We start from the raw sequence: 23973 nt of genomic DNA on the forward strand, positions 1-23973 counted from the left end.
GGACTGTAAGAAAATACTATCAACAACTATATGCCAACAAATTGGACAACTGAGGCAAAATGGAAAAACCCCTAGAAACATAAAATTTTCCAAAACTCACTCAGGAAGAATCAAAAGAAATTGAAAAGACCAATAACAACTAATGAAATTGAAACAGTAATCAAAAAGCTCCCAGAAAACAAAAGTCCTAGACAGGATGGCTTTACAGATAAATTTTACCAAAAATTCAAGGTTATATCTAGCACCTACCCTCCTCAACCCATACCAAAAAATTCAAAAGGAGGAAAGATTTCCCCCTTTTAATGAAGTCAGCATTATCAAAATTCTAAAATCAGGTAAAGACACTAGAAATAAACTTACAGGCCAATCTCCCTTTTGAACGAAGATGGTAAGATCAACAAAATATTAGCAAATCAGTTCCACCGATACATTAAAAGGGTCATGTGCCAAGTGGAATTTATTCCAACATGCAATGTTGGTACAATAGTCATAAATCAATAAATGTGACAACTCATGTAAAAAAGTGAGGGAAAAATCACATCATCATATCAATAGATGCAGAAAAAGCATTTGATAAAATCTAGCACCCATTTATGATTTAAAAAACTCTCAGCAAAGTGGGAAGAAAGGGATCATACCCCAACATAATAAAGGCTATACATGAAAAACCAAGAGCCAACATCATATTCAATGGACAAAATCTAAAAGTGTTTCCTTAAAATCAGGAACAAGACAGGGATGTTCACTTTAAACTCTCTTATTCAACATAGTACTGGAAGTTCCAGACAGAGTGATCAGACAAGAAGATAGAATAAAATGAATCCAAATTGGAAAGGAGGAAGTAAAATTATCAGTAGTCACAGATAATATGATACTATACATGGAAAACCCTAAAGACTCCACAAAAAATTACTAGATTTAATAAATTTGGCAAAGTAGCATGATACAAATTTGATATCTACAAATTAGTGGCATTTTCATACACTATAGTAAACTTTCAGGAAGAAACTAAGAAAACAATTCCATTTACCATTGCAACAAAACAAACTGTACCTAGCAATAAACTTAACCAAGGAAGTAAAGGACCTGTACTGGGAAAATTACAGGACAGTGAAAAATAAATAGAAAAAGACACAAACAAGTGAAAGCATATACCATATTCATGGACTGAAGAATTAACATCACTAAAAAAAGCAATCTACAGATTCAAGGCAAGTTTTATTAAAATACCAATGGCACACTTCAAAGATCTATAGCAAATACTCCAAAAAATTATATGGAATTAAAAAAGGCCCCAAGGAGCCTCAGCAATCTTGAGAGAAAAGAACGAAGTTGGAGAGATCATAATACCAGATATAAAACTACAAGTATACTGCAAAGCCACTGTAATCAAAACAGCCTGGTACTGGCAAAAGAACAAGTATATAGATCAATGGAACAGTACAAAGAGCCCAGAAATTAACCCATGCCTTTATTGTTGATTAATATTTGACAAAGGAGGCAAGAGTATATGATATAGTAAAACAGTCTCTTCAATAAGGTGTTAGGAAAATTGGACTGATACATGCAAAAAAAAATGAAACTAGATGACCAACTTATGCCGTACAAAAAAACCCCCTCAAAATGGATAAAAAACTTAAATGTAATTATGAAACCATAAAAATCCTAGAAGAAAACATAGGCACTAAAATCACAGACATCTCATGTAGTAATCCTTTTGCAAAAATATCTCTTAGGGCAAGGGAAACAAAGAAAAAAGTAAACAAATGGAACTACATCAAACTAAAAAGCTTCTGCACACTGAAAGAAACCATCAACAAAATGAAAAGGGAACCACTATATGGAGAACATACTCACCAATGATACATCTAATAAGGGGTTAACTTCAAGATATATAAAGAACTTATAAAACTCTATACAAAGAAGATAAACAATCCAATTAAAAGATGGGCATAGGACTTGAATAGACAATTCTCCAAGTAGGACTTAAAAAGGGCTATTAGACATTTGAAAAATGCTCAATCACACTAATCCTAAGAGAGATGCAAATTAAAACTACAGAGTCACCTCACACTTACCAGAATGACTACTATCAATTAATCAACAAACAAAAGTGCTGATGAGGATGCAGAGAATAGAAACCCTAGTGCACTGCTGGTGGGAATGCAGACTGGTGAAACTACTGTGGAAAGCTGTATGGAGTTTCCTCAAAAAGCTACAAATGGAACTGCCATTTCATCCAGCAATCCCACCTTTGGCAGTATTTCCTAAGAATCTTGAAACACTGATTAGAAACAACAAGCCCTGGCTGGTGTGGCTCAGTGGATTGAGGACCAGCCTGTGAATCAAAGGGTTGCCAGGTCAATCTCCAATCAGCGCACATGCCTGGGTTGCAGGCTAGGTTCCCAGTGGGGAGTATGTGAAAGACAAGCACATACTGATGTTTCTCTCCCTCTCTTTCTCCCTTCCTTCACCTCTGTCTAAAAGTAAATAAATAATAAAAATTAAAAAAAATAAAATTGAAGGAGAAATAAGATATTCCTAGACAAGAAAATGCTAAAGGAGGTTGCTACAGCCAAACCAGTATTATAAGAAAAATTAAAGGGCCTTCTTCCTTGGAGGAAGAAGTAAATGAGGAGGAAGAAGAGAAGGGGGAGGAGGATCAGAAAAACAGAAGAATAAAGTTAAAAGAATAATATGGCAATAAATATATACCAATCAATTTAAGCTATTGAAATGTAAATGATTCAAATGTTCCAATCAAAAGACACAGAGTAGCTGAATGGATAAGAAAGCAAGACCCAAATATTGGGTTAGCCAAAAAGTTTGTTGGGTTTTTTTTTCCATAAAATGGTTCTAGTAGTGTTTAGTTGTCTTTAACTTCATTCAAAATAGTTTTGTTAGATTGTATTATAATAGCTCTCACGTCAGTGTGCATTTAAAAAATACATCAAAATTGGTAAATATTTATGTAGCCATTTTAATATGAAAGAAAATACGTAACATTGGGGCATATTATGCTTTATTATTGCAAGAAAGGTAAAAATGCAACTGAAATGCAAAAAAGAAGATTTGTTGAATGTATGGAGAAGGTGCTGTGACTGACTGAACAAATCAAAAGTGGTTAACAAAGTTTCATGCTGGAGATTTCTTGCAGGACAATGCTCCACGGTCAGATAGACCAGTTGAAGTTGATAGCAATCAAATTGAGACACTAATTGAGAACAATCAGTGTTATACCATGCAGGAGATAACTGACATACTCAAAATATCCAAATCAATGAAGTTATTTCTGAAACTGAAAAATGTGTCATTTATTTTACAGAAAAAAAAATAAAGGAACTCTTTGGCCAACCCAATATATATTGTTTACTAGAGACCCACCTTAGAAAATTCTTATTGGACATAAAGGGGGAAATTGACAGTAATACAGTCATAATGAGGGATTTTAGCACCCCATTATTATCAATGAATAAATATTCAAAACAGAAATCAACAAGGAAACAGTGGCCTAAAATGATGCACTAGATTGGATGGAATTGATATCTTCAGAGCATTTCCTCCCACAGCAGCAGAATATACATTCTTTTCAAGTGTACATGGAATATTTTCTAGGAGACCACATATTAGGACACAAAACAAGTCTCAGTAAATTTAATAATATTGAAATCATATAAAGTGTCTTCTATGGCCATAATGGTATGAAACTAGAAATCAATCACAAGAAAAAAACTGAAAAACACACAAAAGACATGGAGGCTAAATAACATGTCACTAAATAACAACTCGTTTAATAATGAGATCCAGGAAGAAATCAAAGGATGCCTTGAAACAAATAAAAATGAGAACACAACATCCCAAAATCTATGGCACATAATGAAAGCAGGCCTAAGAGGTAAATTCATAGCATTACAGACCTATCTGAAGACACAAGAAGAAGCTCAAATAATCCATCTAACTTTACACTTAAAGAACTAGAAAAATAACAACAAACAAAGCCCAGATGAGTAGAAAAAATAATAGAAATCAGAGCAGAATTTAAAAAATAAAGTATAAAATAACAATGCAAGTCAATGATATCAACAAGATTGAAAAACCTCTAACCAGACTAATCAAGAAAAAACAGGAGGGGACCAAAATTTTTAAAAAATCAGAAATGAATGAGGAGCAGTAACAACTTACACCAAAGAAATACAAAGAATTGTAAGAAAATATTATGAAGAACTACATGCCAACATATTTGACAATCTGGAAGAAATGGATAACTTCCTAGACATACGATATTCCAAAACTGAATCAGGAATAATCAGAGAATCTCAACAGACAGATTACAACTAGAGAAATTGAAGCAGTAATTTAAAACTTTCAGGAAACAAAAGCCCTGACTGGATAGCTTCATAGGTGAATTTTACCAAACATTCAAAGAACTAACACCTACCCTTCTGAAACTATTTCAAAAAATTAAAGAAGAGAAAAGACTCCCAAGCTTATTTTACCAGGCCAACATGACCCTAATTGCAAAACCAGGTAAAACACTACAAAGAAAGAAAATTATAGGGCAACATCCCTGATGAACACAGACGCTAAAATCCACAACAAAATATTAGCAAACTAAATGTTTTAGCCAAATACATTAAAAAGTCATACACTATGATCAAGTGAGATTTATTCCAGGGATTCCAAATAGGTGCAATATTTGCAAATCAATAAACATTATACACCACATAAACAAAATGAGGGATAAAAACCACATGATCATATCAGTAGATGCAGAAAAAGAATTTAATAAAATCCAGCATTCATTTATGACAAAAACTCTCAACAAAGTGAGAAGATAGAACATATCTCAATGTAATAAAGGCCATATATGACAGACCCACAGCCAACAGCTTACTCAATGGGTAAAAACTAAGTGTTCTCCTTAAGATCAGGAGTGAGATATGATGTCCCCTTTCCCCACTCTTACTCCACATAGTACTGGAAGTCCTGGCCACAGAAGTCATTCTAGAAGAAATAAAAGGCATTCAAATTGGGAAGGAAAAAAGTAAAATTCTCATTCTTTGCAGATGACATGATATTGTACATTGAGAACCCAAAGAGTCCACAATAAAACTACTAGATTTAACAAATGAATTCAGCAAAGTAGCAAAATACAAAATTAATATGCAGAAATAAGTTGCACTTTTATATACCAATGAGGAACTCTCAGAAAGGGAAATTAAGAATTCACAATTCCTTCATAACAAATAATACACCTAGGAATAAGGTAAATTTAACAATGGACATAAAAGACCTGTAATTGGAAAATTATAAGATACTGAAGAAAAGAAATGAAAGAATATATAAGTAAGTGGAGGCATACACCATGTTCATGAATGGAAAGTATTAATATTATTAAAATGTCCATACTATCCAAAGCAAAGTAGGGATTCATCAAAATTACTATTAAGATACCAATGGTGTGTTTCACAAAATCAGAAAAAATATTCAAAAATTCTATATGGTACCACAAAGCACCCCCAAATAATGAGGGCAATCTTGAGAAAGAAGAAGAAAGTTGGAGGAATCACATAAAAATCAAACTAAAAGTTTAATTCTAAACTTTTCAATCACACTATCTGAAATCAAACTGAAGTAATCAAAACGGCGTGGTACCTGCATGAAAAAGCACCTATAGATGAAACAGTATCGAGAGCCCAGAAACAAATCCACGCCTTTATGGTCAGTTAATATTTGGCAAAAAAAAAAAAAAGGCAAAACACACAACAGGGTAAAGATATTCTATTCAATAAATAATGTTGGGTAAATTGGACAGATACATGAAAAAAAAAAGAAACTAGACCACCTTCCTATACCATACTCCACAAAAGAAAACTCAAAATGGATTAAAAACAAGCATCAAATTCAAAACCATAAAAATCCTAGGGGAAAACAAGCAGTACAATCTTGAAAATTTCGGGTAGCAATATTTTTCCTGATATATCTCCTTGGGCAAGGGAAACAGAAGAAAATTTTGCTGGCTGTGGTTAGGGTTTACAAAACATGCCATCTGTATTACAGAGATCAGGGTATTTTAAAACACCCAGATAATCAAATTGTGCAAATTTTGTCAATTTTCTATATTGTTAAATTACATAGTTAGCTATTTTTGATTTTTCCATTGACAAATATTTACTGAGTATTTTCCTGTAAAGTATTAGGGATTTTTAAATGTCTAAATTATGGTCTCTTCCCACAAAGTTTACAGTCCTCTTGAAAAACGAGGTGCCTGTGCATTAAAGTTGAAGATTTTAGTTCAGTAGGTTCAGGATCATGAATTTGAGAGAGAGAAAAAATAGCTGTTTAAGCTGTTACCATGTTGTATCTGAAGTGAAGATGTGATGTCCCAATTTAATTGAGGCCTTGAGCCATAGGACAAAAGATGGTAGATAGAGTTAGCTACATAAGGGGTTTTATACACACTAATAAAAAAAAAGTAGAATACTTGCACAATCTGTAAGTCTTACTCCCTGAACAGTAAGTATATTTGAAATGTTTTTTAAAGAGATCAAGTTTAATAATAGCTTTCAGTTATCTCTCTTTGTGACCTTCATTTGCTTAGAGATTTTCTAAATATCACTGCCTTCTTAAAGATGGAAGAATCTATGTTTGAAGGGCATCAGGAATATTTTAGGACTGTACCTTAAGCTCAGTCCACATCAGGCCACACATCTTTGCTACTTCCTCCAGATAGATACCCAAAGTCCAATTTGGTTGCATTAAGTGTGGGAATTAAAGGAAGAGGATGGAGAGCAGGCGTTGAGTGGGGGAGATGGAAAAGTTTCCAGTTTATGTCCAGAGGATGAATTATTTAATCAACTAAGTCAGTGAAGAGTTTAAATTCAGAAAGTTGGAGGCCATTATTGGCAAAATTCAGATTTCTGGAAAAAATTTTGGCACTATTCCAAGAGCAATTCTTAACTATCCTAGGAATCATTTGGTCCATACTGAAATGGGGAAAAACACAAACATGCATCCTAATTCAATGTTAAGGAATTTAACATCACCAGGTAAGGGAAATAGTAGCAATATTTATGTGAAATTGAGGCTACTTCTCCCAATTACATTTTTCAAAGGTTGTTATTATCTGTAATTTTTTCAAAGAACAAAAAACAAGCTGAATTCAGCTATATGTTATACACACATATACACATACACACTTTTATTTCTGGCTTCTCCTATTCCATATTTTTGTGAGATTTATCCATGTTTCTGTGAGAAGTAGTAACCTGCTATTTGTTTTATTGTGGTATAATCTTCTATTACATGCAATACTATAATTTATCCCGTTTTCTGATAATTCATGTTCTTTCCAATGCTAAGCTATTTTAAGATATATTCTTCATTTTATCATTGATCAAAACAAACCATCAGCCCTGGCTGGTGTAGCTCAGTGGATTGAGCGCAGGCCTGAGAACCAAAGGATCGAGGTTTGATTCCCAATCAGGGCACATGCCTGGGTTGCAGGCCAGTCCCCAGCAGGGGACCCACAAGAGGCAACCATACATTGATATTTCTCTCCTTCACTTTTTCCCTTCCCATCTAAAGATAAATAAATAAAATATTTTTTAAAAGAACCATAAAAAAGCTGTATTTATCAACTACAAGAAGTCATGCAATAATGTCTTCACTGACCTAGGTGCCAATAACAAGTTTACTTCCTCTAAGACATTGTACATTTTCATCCTTATGTACAATTAAAATTATGTAATGAATTTCTGCTCTGGTTTACTTTACCTATAATAATGAAACTCAAAATTGAAGCCCAACTTTAATGTCTCTGAATGACTGGTTTTCTGTATAATCACATATTAACTTTTTCCTGGTTTTAATCTTCTAACTCTATTTCCTCTGAAACTATGTATCTATATAATAGTTTCCAATTTACTGCATGGATTACTGCAATCCTCTTAAACTACACTGTAGAATAAGGCAAGGAAAAAATATAGTATTTAAAATTTACCTGGGGCTCAGTCATTTCCTCTTCTTTCTGGGAATGGGCAGAGCCTGAGAAGGCAGAGCTGGAGAAGAAAATAAAAGCCATTAAACCAGGCTTGCTTTGTGGTTTCAGAAACATGCACTCACAACAGATTAAGGTAACACTATAACAAAATGATATTTGGGTGCATCAGAAAGACCAACAATATTCATAGCACAGAGGTGCTAATAAGTACAAGGATGACTGGAGTGATCATGTGAAGCTTAAGCATAAGGTGAAAAGGAATAGGAGAGCAATTGTGGAAGAGGAGATGCAAAGGAATGGAAAGGAATAGGAGACGTCCCATGAATTTATCCACAGCTCTGCCACAGAGGGTAAACAGTTCGCATGGAGCTGGCTAGCTTCACGAAAGCATATAACCAAGAAAGTTATAAAACTAGCAGAAACCTAAGGTATTTTAGTGTACTGAAACACTTAAAGAGAAACATTTAAGTACCAACTAAATGAGAATTTAACTGAAATGGCAACTATATGGGCATTTAAGCAAAATGGTGACATAGTTGTATTTTGAGGAAGGAGTAGAAAGTTTGTGTGTGAGAGTGAAGTGTATCAAAGACATTGGCAGTGCTGAGTTAAATTCTTATTTTCCACAGTAAAAAAAAATCACTAATTTTAAAAGTGTCAAATAATAGCAGAATAAACATATGATTTGGAAAAATAGAGTAAAAACAAGAAATTAACTATTAGAAAGTGGTTTGGGGAGAAAAGGACAGAGTATAGTCAAACCTCAATTCTCAAACATCTTGGTTCTCAAACAATTCAGGTCTCAACCAAATTGTTCATGGAAAAAATGCCTTGGTTGACTAACAAAACTTCAAATCTCAATTCTCTATGCTACACCCGTATGATCAGTAATGCATCTCTCAGCCGACAAAGAAGATTCAGTTTTCAAACAAATTTCTTCTCGAACAGTTTTCCAGAATGAATTAACTTCTACAACCGAGGTCCCGCTGTATAGTTTTTCTCATTATTATTACAAGCCTGGTAGCAGTATTTGATTTTTTTTAAACAAATTTACATGTCATTTCCCCCCAAAACAAATTTAATTGAGATACTTACGCCACTGATATAGAATCAAGCAATATCGTAGTGTATAAGGAACGTGGATATCCTCTCCTGCCCACATGGACAGCCCCTTTCCCAGTTTTAATTTGACTGAGGAAAATTTACCGTTATTTTACCATACTTCTTCCTTTAATTTTTTCTTTAGTTGTTTTTGGCTTCTTTTAAGTGGTTTTTGTTACTCATTGAGGTTTTATTCATAAAGGATCTTTTAAAAGAAAACTTATGGCCAGATGAATTATAGTGGGAAAGAACAATAACCTGGGAGCAAAAAGATTTGCTTCCCAGTCCTCTATGCTACTAACAAGCACTGTAATTCTGGGAGCCCCATTTTCTTAGAACCATTATAATCAACATTTTTCCTTTTTTTATTGTCGTTCAATTAGAGTTGTCCCTGTTTGCTCCCCATTATTCTCCCCATACCCACCCCTACTGCCCATATTCAATCAGCTTTTAAGAGGACACCAGCATTGTGAAATTCTGTAAAGAAAATTTCATACTTAGTTAAGGATGAACAATCAGCATATTCTTCATCCTTAGATGGCTAGATGTGGCACATAATGTTTCTACCTAAAAATAACCATTGCCCTAAAACTGTGGTACATTTACACAATTGAATACTATGCAGCAGAAAGAAAGAAGGAACTTGTACCTTTTGCAACAGCATGGATGGAAGTGCAGAATATTACTGTAAGTGAAGTAAGCCAGTCAGTGAAAGACAAATACCATATGATCTCACCTATGAGAGGACTCTATTAAACAAAATAAACTAAAGAATAAAATAGAACCCCAAGCATGGAAAGATGAAACGGAATGAAAGTGACTAGAGGAGAGTGGGGAGGAGTATAATGGTGGAAAGAAGGGGAAGGGACTAGACAAAGAACATATACTAATGACCACGGACATTGACAACAGTGTGGGAATTAAATGCAGGAGGTGGTGGAACTGGGTGAGTTGGGCAGAGGAGGGCAAAGGGGGAAAATGGAGACAACTGTAACAAAATAACAATTTTTTTAACTTTTCCAAAAGCTTTAATACACATTACTATTTTTTTCTGGTTTTCTATTGAAATTTTTTAAATTTAATTGTTGTTCAAGTACAGTTTTTTGTCTTTTACTCCCATCCCAGCCCTCCTCCAGTGCTCCCCACCTCCCCCATTTTCACCCCCTTAGTTGTTGTCCATGTGTCCTTTATACTATTTCCTGTAAATCCTTCCCCTTTTCCCCTGAAATACCCTCCCCTCTCCCCTCTGGTCACTCTCAGCTGTTCTCTATTTCAGTGTCTTTGGTTACATTTTGCTTGATATATATACATATATATATAATTGATAATGCCATTACAGTTGTGCCATTCCCCCCTTCATTCCCCCTACTCTGCACACTCCTCCCCCACCATTCTCCCCTTTAGTTTATGTCCATGTGTCACAAGTTCTTTAGATTCTATATTTTCCATACTATTCTTGCCCCCCCTGTCTATTTTCTACCTACCATCTATGCTACTTATTCTCTGTACCTTCTCCCCCCTCCTCCTCCCACTCCCCTGTTGCTAACCCTCCATGTGATCTTCATTTCTATGGTTCTGCTCCTGATCTAGCTGTCCTCTTAGTTTGCTTTTGTTTTAGGTGTGGTTGTTAATAACTGTGAGTTTGGTATCCATTCACTGCTCATATTTTTTATCTTCTTTTTCTTAGATAAGTCTCTTTAACATTTCATATAATAAGGGCTTGGGGATGATCAACTCCTTGAACTTGACCTGATCTGAGAAGCACTTCACCTGCCCTTCCATTGTAAATGAAAGCCTTGATGGATAGAGCAATCTTGGATGTAGGTCTTTGGATTTCATGACTTGGAATACTTCCTTCCAGCCCCTTCTTGCCTGTAAAGTCTCTTTGGAGAAATCAGCTGACAGTCTGATGGGAACTCCTTTGTAGGTGACTGTCCCCTTATCTCTTTCTGCTTCTAGGAATTCTCTCCTTCATTTTAATCTTGGATAATGTAATTATGATGTGCCTTAGTGTGCTCCTCCTTGGGTCCAACTTCTTTGGGATTCTCTGAGCTTCCTGGATTTCCTGGAAGTCTATTTCCTTTGCCAGATTGGGGAAGTTCTCCTTTCTTATTTGTTCAAATAATTTCCACTTGTTGCTGTTCCTCTTCCCCTTCTGGTACCCCAATAATTTGGATGTTGGAACATTTAAAGATGTCCTGGAGGTTCCTAAGCCTCTCCTCATTTTTTTTTGAATTTTTGCTTCTTCATTCTTTTCTGGTTGTATATTTCTTTCATCCTTCTGGTTCACACTGTAGATTTGAGTCCCAGTTTCCTTCCCATCACTATTTGTTCCCTGTGCATTTTCCCTTATTTCACTTAGCACAGACTTCATTTTTTCATCTAATTTGTGACCAAATTCAACCAATTCTGTGAGCATCCTGATTACCAGTGCTCTGAACTGTGCATCTGATAGGTTGGTTGTCTCTTCATCACTTAGTTGTATTTTTTTCTGGAGCTTTGATCTGTTTTTTCATTTGGGCCATTTTTATTTCTTGACGTACCTGTTACATAGTGAGGGGCAGAGCCTCAGGTATTCACCAGGGCAGGGTAACCCACGTTACTGCGTTGTGACACCGTATGTGGGGAAGGGGTCTGAGAGGGAACAATGGTGCTTCTTCTACTCTCTGCCAGCTTTCAGTCACTTCCCCCACTTTCCACAAGCAAATTGGGCCTTTCTGGTGCTGATTCCCGGGTGAGTTGGCTTGTGTGTGTTCTAGGACCCTATGGGTCTCTCCAATGAACTCTCCTGTGAGGCTGGAAGTTCCTCCTGCTGGAGCCTCAACCCCCATCGGTGTTTTCAGGCTTTATTTCCCCATGCTGATATCCTAGGTTGCATGGTCTGTCTTGCTTCCCAATTGTTCCTCTTGATTTATCTGTGCACAAATGTGGGAACTCCTCCTCCACAGCCACTGCCAAAGTCTTGCTGGCCAGCTGCAGCCTTGTGTACCCCATACACAATCCAGTGCTGGGTCTGCCAGCTGCTGCCTTGCCCAACCTGGTCCTCCACCACTTTGCCATGAGTCCTGTCCGCACTCACATCTCTGCCCCTCCTACAGGTCTGGATGAGAGTGTCTTCTTTAACTCCTTGGTTGTCAAACTTCCATATAGTTCGATATTCTGTCAGTTCTGGTTGATTTTTGTTTTTAAACTGTTGTCCTTCTTTTGGTTGTGAGAGAAGGCACAGTGTGTCTACCTATGCCTCCATCTTAGCCGGAAGTCCACAAATTTGTTTTTTTGATACCATAAATGACTTGATATCACAAATGATAAAATCTTTTCAACATTTGGCCTCTACTTAGCTATCTTACTTCCAAAAAAATAAATGATGTCGCCAAAGTTAGCATCAATACTTTTAAGGAATTCCTGGAGTTGGTGATGATTCAATCCCTTGGCTCTTATGAAATTCACAGTCTTGATGATGGTTTGCATAATATTATCCATTTTTAAAGCTTTTATGCATAAATTTTCATGATGTACTAAGCAATAATACTTCATCAAATGTGAGTTTAGGGCAGCAATTGCATTGTCTTCTATTAATTTTACAAGTCCCATCATCAGGGAACTATCAGTAAATAAACCAGATATGTTGACAACGGGCAAAGAAAATCGCTTTAACATAGCTTTTACTTCATATAAATCTCTTGATTTAGTTGTGTCTTTTCATAGCAGTAAAGAAGTCATTGTTTCAGTGACATTATACTAGTCATTAATGCCTCTAATAAAACTGGCAGGTTGAGCCATGTCTGTAGCATCAGTGCTATCATCCATCACCAAAGCATAAAATTTTAAATTAGCAGCTTTACTCCCCAAGCTTCTTTCAACAGACTTTAAAATTTCTTCAATTTGCCTGGCTATAGTCAGGTGAGACAAACTGATTTTACAAATATTCCCCTTTTTTTCAGGGCAAATTATATCTTCCATACTTTCTATACATTGCTTAATATACTCACCATCAGTAAATGGTTTTGATTTTTTGTTATTAAATATGCTATCACATAACTGGTTTTTACAATGGAATCCTCCCAAGCTGTAATGTTCTGAAAAAAATTTTGTTGAGAAGAGACTTTTTTTCAGTTCTGCTACTTTGTCCTTATAATGACACACAGAATCCTTCCTATCCATTGAATTTGGCAGCATTTTTTTGCATATAATGCCTTCTCAAATCATAGTCTTTGAAAACTTATACAAATTCCCTATAAATTAAGCAGAGTGCCTTCCTATTTCCCTTGACATAAAATTAGTCATATATCCACTTTCTGTTGAACAATCTTCCTTCACACATAACTTTTCTTTTGGGGGACTCTGTTTTCTTTTGAGACATTGTAGAAGCGATGCTGGGATTAAAAATAATAATAATAGATAAGGGATTTTATGAACATTAATCGACAGGAAAAGACAAAGCAAAGTTTGGGCCCTTCCACACCTCTTTTGGTTGCTGGGGTGAGGCAAAGGGCGATATGTGAGGCACCACTGAGGCGTGGAAGTATCTTTAATAATCAAATAAGAATGCTTACCTCACTTCTAAATCACATCAAACACCTACCGTTGCAAAGGTAGGTTGGAATATTATTTATAATCACTGCCTCACTAAGTTACCACAAGCAGATGTAATGTCTGCTGGTGTCAATCCTACTGTCTGCACTTGGAAGATAACACACTGGAAGCCACACATGCATACAAATAGCAATAGTGAATAGCAATAGCATATGTACATTTATTTTACCTGACACTGCAACACATAATCACAAAAAAACCTCATTGTGTTTTAAGTAAATTTATCATTTTGTGTTGAGCCACATTCATAGTCATCTGGGGCCACAGGCGGCCCACAACCACAGGGCAGACACCCAATTTAAGTCTTTTTTAAGCATATTTTATTTATTATGCTATTACAGTTTTCCCAACTTTCCCCATTGATCCCCCCTCCACCCTGCAAGCCCCAACCCTCCAACATTCCCCCACCCCTGAATTCATGTCCATGGGTTGTACATATAAGTTCTTTGACTTCTGTTTCCTATACCACTCTTAACCTCTCCCTATTTTATGCCTACCAATTATGCTTTATAACTGGAAAACTGTACCTTCTTCTTCCCTGTACCTTCCCCCCCTTCCTTCCCTCCCCCTCCCCACTGAAAACCCTCCATGTCCATTTCTCTGATTCTGTTCCTGTTCTAGTTGTTTGCTTAGTTTTTGTTATTGTTGTTTTCAGGTTCAGTTGTTGATAATTGTGAGTTTATTGTCATTTTACTGTTCATAATTTTCGATCTTCTATTTCTTAGATAAGTCCCTGTAACTTTTCATACAATAAGGACTTGGTAATGATGAACTCCTTGAATTTGATATTATCTGGGAAGCACTTTATCTGCCCTTCCATTCTAAATGATAGCTTTGCTGGATAGAGCAATCTTGGATGTATGTCTTTGTATTTCATGACTTCAAATATTTCTTTCCAGTCCCTTCTTGCCTGCAATGTCTCTTTTGAGAAATCAGCTGATAGCCTTACGGGCACTCCTTTGTAGCTAACTGTCTCATTTCCTCTTGCTGCTTTTAAGATTCTATCTTTATCTTTAATCTTGGATAGTGTAATTATGATGGGCCTTGGTGTGTTCCTCCTTGGGTCCAGCTTCTTTGGGACTGTCTGAGCTTCCTGGACTTCCTAGAAGTCTATTTCCTTTGCCAGATTGGGGAAGTTTTCCTTCATTATTTGTTCAAATAAGTTTTCCATTTCTTGCTGTTGTTCTTCTCTTTCTGGAACCCCTATAATTTGGATATTGGAATGTTGCAGGTTGTCCCAGAAGTTCCTAGGCCTCTCTTCATTTTTTGAATTCTTGTTTCTTCATTCTGTTCCAGCTGGATGTTTATTTCTTCCTTTTGTTCCAAATCATTGATTTGAGTCTTGTTTTCCTTCCTGTCACCGTTGGTTCCCTGAACATTTTGCTTTATTTCACTTTGGGTATCCTACATTCGTTCTTTCATCTTGCAACCAAGCTCAATTAGTTCTGTGAGCACCTAGATCATCAGTGTTTTGAATTCCACATCAGTTAGGTTGGCTATCCCCTCATCGCTTAGCTCTTTCTCTGGAGTTTTGCTCTGTTCTTCCATTTGGGCCGTATTTCTTTGTTTCCACACACCTGTTAAGTTGTAAGGGGGCGGGGCCTTAGGTATTAATCAGGACAACACTTTGCTGCATTGTGGTGCTGTGTGGGAGGGGTCAGAGAAGGAACAGTGCAGCTTGCGTGATGGGCTCTAGCCCCACTTTCCTTTCCAACAAACTCTCACGTGAAACTGGGAGTGTCTCCCACCATGGCAACCTCTGCCATAGTCCACAGTCAGCTCTGAGTCTCAGTTTCCCTTTCAGCTAGCCCCACCCATGCGGCCTACCACCTTGCCCCAGGTGCTCTCCATCCACCTGTCTGTTTCTTTAATTCCTTGGTTGTCAGAGTTCCATGCAGTTTGACTTTCTGTCAGTTCTGGTTGTTTACTGTTTTTAGATTGGTTGTTATTCTCCTTTCAGCTGTGCAAGAAAGTGAAGGGTTTCAACCTAAACTTCCATCTTGGCTGGAACTCCCCCATGTAAGTCTTAAATGCTGGTTGATAAATGTTTTTCAGGTCTTCTATAACCTTTTTGATATTCTGCCCCCTTTTTTGATTACTGAGAGGAGCTTTGAAGCCCCAAGCTATAGCTGTGTATCTGTCTACTTCTCATTTTAATTTCATCAGTTTTTGCCTCATATATTTTGATGTTCATGTTTAGCTGCACACATTTAGGAATACTATGTCTTCTTAAAGAACCAGCCCCTTTATCATCATGTAATGTCTCTCTTCATCCCTAATAATATTTCTTGTTCTCAAGTCTACATGCTTAATATTAAAATTGCAACTTTGTCTTTGTTTTTATTAATATTTCTAAGCTATATTTTTCTCTATCATTTATTTTTAATGTATCATTCTTTTTTAAAAAATAGAAGTCCACGCTGCCACCCTGGGGGATAAACATAGGTGTAAATGTCTTTTTCCTAACTTGGGATGTTGAATTTGATGGGAGCCCAAGAAATGTAATTTTATTTTATTTCTTATAATCTTTATATAAGATTTTTATGAGGATTTTTCATCCTCACCTGAGGACATTTTTTTCATTGCCTATTAGAGAGAGAAGAAGGGAGAGAGAAAGGAAGAGACAGAAACCTCGATGTAAGAGAGAAGCATCGATTGCTTATCTCCTGTACATGCCTGGACCAAGGAGCAAACCTAAAAACTAGGTATATGCTCTGACCAGGAACTGGATCTACAACCTTTTGGTGACCAGACACCACTCCAAACAACTGAGCCCCACCAGCCAGGGCTAATGTATTATTCTTTATATTTAAAATGGGCTTCTTGTAAACAGCATTTAGGGGATCTTTTACCCAGTGTGATAAACTCAATTTTTATCTTTTAACTGTTATGTTTAAACCAATGACATTTAAAATAATTATTGATATAGTTGGATAAATTTCTACCATCTTCTTAGCTGTTTTTTATTTGCTCCATTTGTTCTGCTTCTTCACCCGCCCCCAATTTTCTGCCTTGGCTTGGGTAATTGAGCAATTTTTATTATTCCTTTTATCTCTGAAAAAAACTTAGTGGTTTCTCTAGGTTTTTACAATATCTATTTCTTATTAATCTGAGTCTACCTTCAAATAGTATATCTTGCTGTACAGACTTATAACAATGTATTCCAAATTCCTCCCTCCCATCCTTTCTGCTATAGTTATGATATATTTTAGTTTTACCTATGCTATAAACATATAATATTTACTTCAGACAATCTTGTAGCTTTTAGAGCAAATAAAAATAAAATAAATTTTATTTTACCCTTATTTACTCCAATCCTAATATTCTTCAATTCTTTGTACATATTCAAGTTTGAACAACTTCCACCTAAAGAACTTCCTTTAGCATTTCCTGTAGAGAAGGCTGCTGGTGCAGGTTTTTTTTAACTGAAAAAGTCTTTAGTCTTCATTTTTGAAGAGTATTTTTGCTTCATACAGAATTGTGGACTGATAGCTTTTTCCTTTTCAGAGCACTTTGAAAATTTGTCACTGGTATGTGATTCTTATCCTTGTTCTTCAGTAGGTAATGTTTCTATTTCTCTTGTTGCCTTCAAAATTGTTATCCTTATTGCTGTTTTTCAGCAGTTTAAATATGATATGAAACTTTTCAGAGAGAAGACTTGCTCATGCACAGCAACTGGGACACTTAGCTGATCTTCCAAAGGACAAAGTGAACATCCAACAGGATCTTAGCTAATTAAGAAGTTTGGAAGCCAACGTGCACAGAGAAAGCTTCAAAACAGGCAGTAAAGAGGTTTCACAGGCAGAGGTGGAAAGGCCGGGGACATGGCACCAGAAATCATGGATGCCAGGGAAAAACATCAGAGGAGAAACAGGTCAGTGAGAGCTGCCTAGCAGCTCCCTCCCCTTCCAGGATGGGCAAATTGCAGAACTGCTCTAGGAGAGATATGAACACTCTCTCATGAGGGGGATGAGGGAGGCAAGGCAGGCAGCCACACACACAGCTGGTGGTGCACCCAAGCTGAGGCAGCGATTGCCCGGGCAGTGCCAGAGAATGGTGAGAATTCTGGCGGCAACTGGAGCTGGCAGAAGAAGGGGGCCACGACTGTCCGTGCCTAAGAGGTGAAGTGTAAGGAAAGCTGGGCAGTGTCTTGGAGCAGCAGCAGCACCCAAAGAGACTTTTTTCAAAAGGGGAACTAGGGTACCCTGGGAAATGACCACAGACACGTAGCTGCCAGCCATCAGAGAGGGAGGATTGTGGGAGCAATTTGGTCCCACTCAGTGCCCCTCACAAATTGATCAAAGGGTTGCAAAGCGAGGTGGTTTATCAGCACTAGCCCAGCGCAACTGTGCAAAGTGGAGAATGCATGCCACACAGTGCTCTGAGGGCGTGGACTGGAATCTGGGCACCTATGATTACTGTAGCCCAGGATGAGCTCCCTTCCTTGCCCAACCACCAAAGAGGAAAAACCAAGCCCAACCCCCTACTGCCTGTGAAAGCCAGAAGATCTGCAAAACTGTCCTTGCAGGCTTAACAACAACCAGCAGGGGTCTTTTTATTCCCCCAAGAGTAAGGCAGGAAGACAGGGAGCTGAGACAAAACCACAGCTCCGCAAAGAAGTCAGAAGGTGAAATCAAAAGCTGAGACAAATTTCACCTTGCTCCTCATCAGAACTTACATAGTTTCTATTATTTCTCTTTCTTCTTTTCATTTATTTAGGTTTTTTGTTTTTTCTCCTTACCAGATTGCATTTTAATTTTTCTTCTTTCACTTCACTCATATTCCAAATAAGTCACTACTCTTGACCTTTTATTTTTTATTATTTACTCAGATTACACATTTTTTATCATATTATTTCCATTCCAAGTCCCACACAGCACCCCTCCCTGATCTTAAACCATTTCACCATCTTCCTAAGCTTTATTACTGTTGTGGTAAACTACTTTTTTTTCACCCTACACTGTGTTCCTATCTCTTACTCTCACCACTTCTCCTCCATCTAACCTTGCATGAGCGCTCTTCTTTCTTAAGTCAGACCACATTCTTTTCCCCCTCTTGTAAGAGTCTTATTTCTTTTCCACCTTTTATAAACAGTGGCTAGTTGGGCAAAATACCATGGTCATTGCTGTACTTCTCCAACAGACCTCCTCTTTGTTCACTATTTGTACTTTAAATCCCACAGAATATTCACCCCCTGTCTTACTCCATTTTGCCTTCCCCTGCCCCTGATCAGTTGAGTGAGGAATTTTATTTCATTTATTTTCTTTTTTCCCCTCTCTCAACGTGAGTTTTACTTCTTACTGTTATTAGTAACAGTAAGAAGTACTGTTATTTGCTTCCTCCATACTCTCAAAATCATTTTTCTTTACAGTAAACATCTTATATTCACTTTTCGTTTTGCTACAATATTCTTGTTCACAATCCACCTTTATTAAACTTTATTCAGCTGTTATTGCTCAACCCTGCTGTGGGCTTTCTGCAGTTTTGTTCTCATTGAGCCAATACCTTTCAATTTTGTTTCAAACCACATAGTATACTCTTCCCTTTCCTTACCTTACCCCATTGTTCCCATTGCCTTTCATGTTTTATGAACGTTTTAAATTTTGTTCTCTCCCTTTCTTCATATTGGTACTATCCCTACTCTTATCAACTCTCCTCCATATTACCACACAATAACATTTGCCCCTCTTTTAGTCATCTCATATTGCCAAACCTTTGTCAAACCTTATAATATCCATAATCTCTCTTCAATTTCATTAATCTTTGCTCAGCAGAAGCTCAGATTGCTGACATTATAGGGGGGTTCTTTTTGCTGACATAGATTTGGTTGTTAGGTAATACTGATTTGTTAACCAGTACTTGTACATCAGGATACAAGACAAAGTGAGAGTTGTGACTACTAGTAAGTCCATTAGAGGGGAGAAAACACCAATAAAATAGCCACAAACAAGTAAACACCAAGTACAATATGAGAGCCCATGCAAATGGAAGAAAGGGCAACCCAAGAGCATCCAGACAAGGAGATCAAAGAGATGGCACCACTGAGTTCCACAGAACTCCTACCACAGAAGCTCACCCCACAATGATTGGCAAAGCAGAGTATCCTGAGATGCAGAAACAAAACAAAAGAGTCACATAAAATGGGGAGACAAATAATGAAACCACAATCAAAAAGAATGGAAGACCCCCTACAGAACAGCTAAGTGAAATAGAAGCAAGCATCAGACACAGAATTTAAAAAAGTGGTTATAATGATGCTCTAGGAACTCAATGACAACTACATGGAATTAAGCAGAAACTATAACAGCACAAAAAAGGAAATAGAAACAATAAACAAAAACAAGAAAGAAATAAAGAATATAATATCTGAAATAAAAATACACGAGAAAAAATTACAAGTGGGCTAGATGAAGCAGAGAACCAAACAGTGAGCTGTAAGACAAGGTAGAACAAAATACCCATATAGAGCAGTAGCATGAAAAAAGACTCAAAAAGTCTGAGGAGAGCTTAAGAGAACCTCAGGACAACATGAAACACAACAAATTCAAATCATAGGAATACCAGAAGGAGAAGAAAAGGAGCAAAGGATAAGAAACCTGTTTGACTGCCTGGCTTATTTCACTTAGCATAATGCTCTCCAGTTCCATCCATGCTGTCACAAAGGGTAGGAGTTCCTTCTTTCTTTCTGCAGCATAGAATTCCATTGTGTAAATGTACCATCGTTTTTTGATCCATTCATTTACTAATGGACACGTAGGTCGCTTCTAGCACTTGGCTTTTATAAATTTTGCTGCTATCTCACCTTCAAGTGGAACCTAATCAACAAAACAAATGAGCAAACAAAATATAACCAGAGACATTGAAATTAAGAACAAACAGGCAATAACCAGAGGGGAGATGGGAGGGGATAATGGGAGGAAAAGGGTGAAGGGTTTTCAGGAACAACTATAAAGGACACATGGACAAACCAACTGGGGATGGAATTAGGGGAGGCAGGTGGGGATGGCTGGGGTAGTGGGGAGAGATGGGGGAAAAAAGATAGACAGCTATATTTGAGAACAACAATAAAATTTTTTTAAATGGGAAAAAAAGAAAGAAAACCTGTTTGAAAAAATAATGACAGAAAAAATTTTGAACCTAGACAGGGGGACAACCATGCAACCTCAGGAACCATAGAGGGTCCCAATTAAGATGAACCCAAAGAGGCCTTTTCCAAGACACACCATAATTAAAATACCAAATTTTAAGCACAAAGAAACAATCTTAAAAGCAGCAAGGGAGAAACAGGTAGTAACATACAAGTGCCAATTAGGGCTAGCAGCTGACTTCTCAACAGGAATACTACAATCCAGAAGGGAATGGCAAGAAATATTCCAAATAATGGGAAAAAGTCTGCCACCAAAACTACTGTACCAAGCGAGGCTCTCAATTAAAATGGAAGGTGAAATAAGGAGTTTCCCAGACAAAAGAAGTCTAAAAAAATACACCTCCACCAAACCAGGATTTCAAGATACAATAAAGGGACTGGGTTAAAAAGGGGAAAAGAAAGAGAGAGGAACACAGCTACAAAGGGGTAAAATGGCAATGAATAAGTCCTATGAATAATTACCTTAAATATAAATTGATTAAATGTCTCAATCAAAAGACATAGGGTAACTGACTAGATAAGAAAACATGACCCATGCATATGCTGCCTACAAGAGACACACCTCAGGAAAAAAGACCTATAGTGAAGACTGAAAGTAAAGAGTTGGAAAAAAAATATTCCAAACAAATGGATGGGAAAAAAAAAACCTGGGGTAGCAATACTTATTTCAGAAAAAATAGACTTCAAAACAAATGCCACTGAAAGAGACACAGAAGGACATTTCATAATACTCAAGGGAAGAATCCATCAAGAAAACATAAACATTGTAAACATATATGTACCCAACACAGGAGCACCCAAATATATAAGGAAAACCTTGGAGGACTTCAAGAGACAGAGAACAACATATTTATAGTAGGGGATTTTAACACCTCACTGTCAAAAATGGATATATCTTCCAAACAAAATATCAACAAAGATATTGTGATGCTGAATTGATGCATTACATAAAATGAAGTTAACTGATATATACAGAACCTTTCATCCCAAAGAAGCAAAATATACATTCTTTTCAAATGCACATGCAACATTTTCAAAGACAGACCACATGATAGGACACAAAACAAGCCTCAACAAATTAAAAAATATTGAAATCATATCAAGCATTTTCTCTGACCACAAGGGACTGAAACTAGAAACCAACCTCAAGGAAAAAATTCAAAAACACTCAAATTCATGGAGAATGAAACAATGAATGTGTTAACGAGATCAAGGAAGAAATTTTTAAAAATTTGGAAACAAATGAAAATGAAAACAAACAGTCAAAAACATACATAGTACACAAGAAAGGCAGTCCAAAGAGGGAAGATCATAGCAATAGAGGCCTACCTAAAAAAAGATAGAAATATTTCAAATAAACAACCTAACCCTGCATGTACAAGAACTGGAGGAACAGGAAACAAAATCCAGAGCAAGTAGAAGGAAGGAAATAACCAAGATCAGAGTGTAATTAAATAACATAGAGACTAAAAGAACAATTAAAAGGATCAATAAATCCAAGAGCTAGTTCTCTGAAAAGATAAACAAAATAGACAAATCTTTAACCAGACTCATCAAGAAAAAAGAGAGGGGACCCAAGTAAATAAAATCAGACATGAAAGAGAAGAGATTATAACTGATACCACAGAAATACAAATGAGTGTAACAAATTACTACAAACAACTATATGCCAAGAAATTAAAAAACCTGGGTGAAATAGACAAATTTCTAAAAACACATAATATTCCAAAACTGAATGAAGCAGAAGCAGAAAGCATTAAGATGAAATCGAAGCAGTAATCAAAAACTCCTGTCACACAAAAGCCCTGGAATAGATGGTTGCACATAGAATTTTATAAAACATTTAAAGAAGAGCTAACCTCTATCCTTCACAAACTATTCAAAAAAAATCCAGGAAGGGGAAAAGACTCCCTAACTCTTGTTATGAGGCCAGCATCATCCTAATCCCAAAATTAGATAAACACACAACAAAGAAAAAAAACTATGGGCCAATATTGCTGATGAACATAGATGCTGAATTCCTCAACAAAATATTGGGAAATCACATCCAGCAATATATTAAAAAGATCATACACCATGACCAAGTGGAATTTATCCCAGGGATGAAAGGACAGTTCAATATTTGCAAATCAATAAACAATACATCACGTAAACAAAAGGAAAGAAAAAAACCACATGATCATATCAATAGATGTGAAAAAATCATTTGATAAGGTATAGCACCCTTTATGATAAAAACACTCAGCAAAGTGGGAATAGAGGTAACGTTCCTCAACATAATAAAGGCCATATACAGAAACCTACAGCCAGTATCATACTTAACAGGCAAAAACTAAAGGCTTTCCCATGAAGATTAGGAACAAGACAAGGGTGTCTGCTTTCACCACCTCTATTCAATGTAGTATTGGTAGTTCTAGTCAGAGCTATCAGACAGAAAAAGAAATAAAAAGGCATTGAGACAGGAAATGAGGAAGTAAAACTGTCATTGTTTGTAGATGACATGATAGTGTACCTAGAACACTATAGACTCTACTTGACCTAATAAGTGAATTTGGCAAAACAGCAGGATACAAAGTCAATATTCAGAAATTGAAAGCACTTTTGTACACCAACAATCAAATACCAGAAACAGAAACTAGGAAAAATATCCCATTTGCTATAGCAACAGGAAAAATAAAACACCTAGGAATAAACCTAACCAAGAAGGTAAGAGACTTGTACTCAGAAAACTATACAATATTAAAGAAAGAAATTAAGGAAGACACAAATAAATGGAAGCATATACCGTGGTCATGAACTGGAAGAATTAACATCATCATAATGTCCATACTATCCAAAGCAATTTCTAGATTCAAAACAATCTCTTTTAAAATATGACTAACATATTTCACACATACAGAACAAATATTTCAAAAATTCATATGGAACCATAAATGACCCCGAATAGGCTCTGCAATTCTGAGAAAGAAGTACAAAGTAGGAGTGATCACAATACCTGATATCAAACAATATTACAAGGCCACTATAATCAAAACAGTCTGGTACTGATATCAAACAGTCAAAACTGTTTGGCATAAGACCAGATACATAGACCAATAGAACAGATGTGTCTGTTACATTAGAACAG

At 36.5% G+C, this 23973-nt stretch overlaps 1 protein-coding gene across 5 annotated transcripts in view; it reads right to left on the minus strand.

Annotated features, from left to right (window-relative positions):
- ZNF569 (zinc finger protein 569) overlaps nt 1–23973 on the minus strand; it is a 67765-nt gene that overhangs the window by 38935 nt on the left and 4857 nt on the right. For all 5 annotated transcript variants that reach the window (XM_053670539.1, XM_037141863.2, XM_053670541.1 and 2 more), the window contains one exon: nt 8003–8060. In XM_053670539.1, coding sequence (XP_053526514.1) covers nt 8003–8017 — 15 coding nt within the window. In that variant the 5' untranslated portion in view covers nt 8018–8060. Of the gene's footprint in view, nt 1–8002; nt 8061–23973 lie in introns of those variants that run through there.

The sequence above is a fragment of the Artibeus jamaicensis genome, unplaced genomic scaffold, assembly GCF_021234435.1.
Source record: "Artibeus jamaicensis isolate MK-2021 breed Jamaican fruit bat unplaced genomic scaffold, CSHL_Jam_final contig_589, whole genome shotgun sequence".
Classification (NCBI taxonomy): domain Eukaryota; kingdom Metazoa; phylum Chordata; class Mammalia; order Chiroptera; family Phyllostomidae; genus Artibeus; species Artibeus jamaicensis.